The sequence below is a fragment of the Hemiscyllium ocellatum genome, unplaced genomic scaffold, assembly GCF_020745735.1.
Source record: "Hemiscyllium ocellatum isolate sHemOce1 unplaced genomic scaffold, sHemOce1.pat.X.cur. scaffold_1867_pat_ctg1, whole genome shotgun sequence".
In the NCBI taxonomy this organism is placed as follows: Eukaryota; Metazoa; Chordata; class Chondrichthyes; order Orectolobiformes; family Hemiscylliidae; genus Hemiscyllium; species Hemiscyllium ocellatum.
Genome location: NW_026867900.1, coordinates 87,479 through 92,736, shown reverse-complemented (window position 1 = coordinate 92,736; position 5,258 = coordinate 87,479). Strand labels below are relative to the sequence as shown.

General features: G+C 59.2%; 1 protein-coding gene across 1 annotated transcript in view; it reads right to left on the bottom strand.

Moving 5' to 3' along the window:
- Positions 1–3: 3 nt before the first annotated feature.
- Positions 4–5,258, bottom strand: part of srrm3 (serine/arginine repetitive matrix 3) — a gene marked incomplete at its 3' end in the record, with an annotated part of 23,405 nt that continues 18,150 nt past the window's right edge. The window contains exons 8-11 of the mRNA XM_060822699.1: positions 5,255–5,258; positions 4,573–4,674; positions 613–829; positions 4–183 (exon numbers count right to left, since the gene is read on the bottom strand). The exon at positions 5,255–5,258 is cut by the window's right edge and continues 47 nt beyond it. Coding sequence (XP_060678682.1) covers positions 4–183; positions 613–829; positions 4,573–4,674; positions 5,255–5,258 — 503 coding nt within the window. The remainder of the gene's footprint in view (positions 184–612; positions 830–4,572; positions 4,675–5,254) is intronic.

Sequence of the window (5,258 nt, the reverse complement as noted above, 5' to 3'; positions counted from 1 at the left end):
CAGGCTGCGCCCAGCGGGCTCCGGCCCTCTCTTCTGGGTCCCTCTTCCGTCAGCTCTCCTGGAGCGGGGGGCCGGGGGGAGGGGGCTACGCGCCGAGTCCCCCCCACCGTCCTCCCTGGCCGAAGGGGGTGATGCTGCTGCCTGCTGCCTGGACTTGAGGACTGGCGAGTGGTCAGTGGAGCCCTGCAGGGGATGGGGAAGAGAGAGAGAGAGAGACACACACACAGGGAAACAGGAGTCAGGCGACCAACACTTATCCCGGCTCCCACCCATTCAGCTGCCTACTCCCCACCAACCCCTCACTCTTTCCCAACCTCAGAAGGGCGGGGCAGAGGGATCTGGGACACACGCGGGGTGAGCACGATGCCAGGGAATGGGGGGGAAAACGGGAACTCGGGGATCGGAGGAGGTTTGACTCCTGCAAATGGGCAGCCACGTTTGGTGGAGGGTGTGGGGAGCTCAAGGTCAGGGCCAGGCAGTGGGCTCTCTAACCGTGGGGAGTTTGGTAGAGGGGGAGGCGATCTTGTTGAGATGTACAGGACCCAGAGGTGGCGGGAGATGCCGAGCGTCAGTGATCCCACCTCATCCCCCCGCCAGCCCTGACATACTCACCTCCCTCTTGCTCTTGCCCGGTCCGTGCCCGGAGTTCCCGCTGCTGCTCCTGGTCACCCCGCTGGCTTTGTCTGGAGTGCCCGTGTGCCCCCCGCGAGGGGGAGAGGAGTCCCCAGCTGGCCCCTCCACTGGCCGGCCCTCCCCATCTGCCCTGGGCGAGGGGCTGCCCCGGGAAGGCGCTGGGGGTGCTTTGGGGACCATCCGCGGACTCCTGGACCTGCCAAGGGGAAGGTGGGGCAGAGGGAAGGGAGAGTGAGGAGATCGTAACACAGGAATGAGGCACAGGCCTACGCGCGCGCGCACGCACACACACACACACACACACACACAGAGTCAGGGCTGGGACACAGGGCCCTGGTGTGTACACACACACACACACACACACACACACACACACACACACACACACACACACACAGAGTCAGGGCTGGGACACAGGGCCCTGGTGTGTACACACACACACACACACACACACACACACACACACACACACACACAGAGTCAGGGCTGGGACACAGGGCCCTGGTGTGTATACACACACACACACACACAGTCAGGGCTGGGACACAGGGCCCTGGTGTACACACACACACACACACACACACACAGTCAGGGCTGGGACACAGGGCCCTGGTGTACACACACACACACACACACACACACACAGTCAGGGCTGGGACACAGGGCCCTGGTGTACACACACACACACACACACACACACACACACAGTCAGGGCTGGGACACAGGGCCCTGGTGTACACACACACACACAGTCAGGGCTGGGACACAGGGCCCTGGTGTACACACACACACACAGTCAGGGCTGGGACACAGGGCCCTGGTGTACACACACACACACACACACACAACACACACACACACACACAGTCAGGGCTGGGACACAGGGCCCTGGTGTACACACACACACAGTCAGGGCTGGGACACAGGGCCCTGGTGTACACACACACACACACACACACACACAGTCAGGGCTGGGACACAGGGCCCTGGTGTACACACACACACACAGTCAGGGCTGGGACACAGGGCCCTGGTGTACACACACACACACACACACACACACACAGTCAGGGCTGGGACACAGGGCCCTGGTGTACACACACACACACACACACACACAGAGACCCTTCGGTCCAACTCACCCATGCAAATCAGCTATCCAAAATTCATCTAGCATGGACCAGAATTTGGCCCCCATCTCTCCAAACCCTTCCTATCCATATCCCCATCCAGATGCCTTTTCAATGTTGTCATTGTCCCAGCCCCCACCACATCCTCTGGCAGCTCATTCCACACACGCACCACCCTCTGGGGGGAAAAGTTGCCCCTTAGGTCCCTTTTATATCTTTCCCCTCTCACCCTAAACCCATGCCCCTCTAGTTCTGGACTCCCCCACCCCAGGGGGAAAAGACTTAGTCAATTCCCCCTATCCATGTCCCCCCCCATGATTTTGTAAACCTCTGTAAGGGCCTCCCCACTCAAACGCCAGGGAAAACAGCCCCAGCCTCTCTCTGTAGCTCAAACCCTCCGACATCCTTGTACACCTTTTCTGAACCCTTTCAAAGTTTGGCAACATCCTTCCTGTAGCAGGGAGACCAGAATTGAACGCAGTATTCCAGACGATGTCGTGCACAGCTGCAACATGACCTCCCAACTCTGAAACTCATCGCAGTAACCAATAAAGGCAAACGCACCGCAAACGCCTCCTTCACTATCCTATCTACCTGCGGCTCCACTTGCAAGGAGCTACGAACCTGCACTCTGAGGTCTCCTTGGTCAGCAACACTCCCTAGGACCTTCCCACTAAACCCTTTCCCAGACGTCGCACCTTGCGTTGATCTAAGTTAAGCTCCGTGTGCCACTCCTTGGCCCATGGGGTCAAATCAGTGGGAATTGGGGCGGGGGGACTTGTACGTAGCATAAATCACGGCTGGAGGAGTCATTCAGTCTCAGAATGTCACCTCAGGCCAGTCACCTTCAGTGTTACATTAATGACCGCTCCTCCGTCCTGGGGGATCGCCGCTGACGATTGCACAGTCCGGGAGAAGCAGCAAGGAGCATGCGTGCTTTACAAGTGCCAGGTCATAACCACCTCCGAGGAGAAAGGAGAGAGAGAGGGAGAGAATCCAAACATCAGCTCCTCGTGTTTGATGGGATTCACCACCGCTGAATCCCTCGCCATTAACGTTCTGAGGAGTCACGGGCGACCAGACTTTGATTCGGACCAACCGAGTCGACGTTTCGGCTGCGAGAGAATGCTTTGGTAGGAACTCACCTTCTAACAACCCGCACGTGCACCACCTGCAAGGCCCAAGGCTGGGGCTGTGACGGAACATTCTCAAGGTGTCTAACTGACCGCCCCTGCGCGGTAGCCGTCCGTGACCTTTGGGCCCTTCCCGAGAATCTCTGCTGCTGACCGAGGTGGGTGGACCTCTCTCTCACTTGCAGAGTTCCTGGTCAGACGCTGCCCTCGACATCTTCCACACAAAACACGGGCGCGAACTCTTGCGTCGTTCGCAAACGTGCCCTTGGTTTCCCATGTCCCAACCTTTCCTCAGATGGTGATGGGCCAGCACGAGGGGACATAGCTTTAAACGGAGGGCTGATAGACGTAGGACAGATGTCACAGGTAGGTTCTCTACTCGAGAGAGCAGTCGGGGGCGAGGAACGCCCTCTACCTGCAACAGAAGGTGACTCGCGGACTTTCAGGGCATTTAATCGATAAGACGTACGGATGAAAATAAAATGGTGTAGGTGAGACGGGCTTCAGATTGTCGTGCCAACCGGTAGAACCATCAAGAGCCGAAGATGTTCTAAATACCGCGAACGTTTAGGCTCCCACCCCCCGCCTCTGTCTGGGTGGGCCGGTATTTTTCCATCAGATTGTCCTCCCGTCTCTTTCCCGGTGAAAACGTTACGAGTCGGCCTGAGCTGGCCAGGTCCCCCTGGGCGAACTTCGGGCAGCACCCTCTCCAAAGCGTCTGCACGGCGGCCGGAACCGCGCCGGACACTCCCAACGCCGGCCCGGCGAAACGGCGTCAGCACGGCTGCGAGGTAACCCGCCGACACTGGTGTCCGACGCCCCAGCCAAGGGAAGGCAGGTTGTGGAGCGTGGCCGTGCTGTCGCTTCCAGGGGCGGGGGAGCGGTGGGTGTGTGTACCCAGGTCGCCCTGTCTGTCTGTCAATGCCCCTCAGAGAGGCTCCGCCATTGACTGTACAATTCAGGCTGCCTGGCCCTCACCATTGCCTTGTTCCTGCTGGTGCAGCTCACTCGCTGCCATTTCTGCTTCCTGTTACCGGATGACCACCCTTCCAACTTGGTACGTTCCCACCTACCACTCCCACCGTCCTGCCTAGCTCAATCCCACGCCGACAGAGCAAGCGGCTCTCCAGAGATTGGGGTCAGCTCCAGGTTGAGGCATAACCTGCCCGGCCTTTCCTGGGTCTCACAGGCTCCCCCTCCCCACACCGACCCCACCCTCTCTCGCCAGACGCCGGTTGAATGTCCTGAACGGGAACCGTCGCCGCTATCTGAGGCTGCTGCTGTGGACGGCCGTCTGAACCCCCTCAAGTCTGCTTTCAGGAGTCCACAACCCACCCTCCGTCTCTCTCTCTCTCTCTCTCTCTCACACAACGCAGCAGCTCAGGGACCCCCTTCGGGAATCACCACCCCCTCACCCTGACGTTGTTGGAGGTTACCCCACTCGACCAGCAGAGACCACCAGCCAGGTTAGAGAGAGAGAGAGAGGGAGGGACAGAGAGAGAGAAGAGGGAGAGAGAGAGAGAGAGAGAGAGAGAGAGAGAGAGAGAGAGAGAGAGAGGGGGGGGGGAGAGAGAGAGAGAGAGACAGACAGAGAGAGACAGAGAGAGAGAGACAGAGAGAAAGGGGGGAGAGAGAGAGAGAGAGAGAGACAGACAGAGAGGGACAGAGAGACTCACCTGCTTCGTGGCGGTGAGGAACTCCGGGACGAAGAGGAATGCCGGGAAGCGGAGGAACTGCGGAGTCTCCGATGTTTGCGCGGGGATGAGTGGCTGGGGCTCCTGATGGGGCAGAGAGATCCAACAGTTGAATGTGAACACTTGACAGCCAGGCCCGAATGGGCAAGAGCTGGTCAGAGGCGCATGGACGTCTCAGCTTCCACCAGAGAGGAATAAACCATTGCCACCCCTCTGCCCCGACGTTCAATGGTGTTACCATCACTGAATCCCCCTCTCCCCCACTATCAACATCCTGGGGGTTCCCATTGAGAGAGAATCTAACCATCGCCCCCTTGACGTTCAATGGTGTTACCATCACTGAATCCCCCCTCCCTCCCCCCACTATCAACATCCTGGGGGTTCCCATTGAGCAGAAACTGACCCGGACCCAGCCCCATCTCAATCCTGTGCCTCCAGGAGCAGGTCAGAGGCTGGGGACCCTGCAGCGGGGAGCCCCCCTCCCCATAGTCTGCCCCATTGACAGGGTGCAGGGATAATGAGGGAACTGTTCCTGAAGACCAACCCCCTCCCCCGACACCGACCAGCCACTACCTCGAGGGAAGCAGGTCCTCGAGGGGACCAAAGGGACGCATCCTGCAGTGTAACCGCGCGCCCTGCCCACTGAGGGACAGAGTGAGCTCACCTCT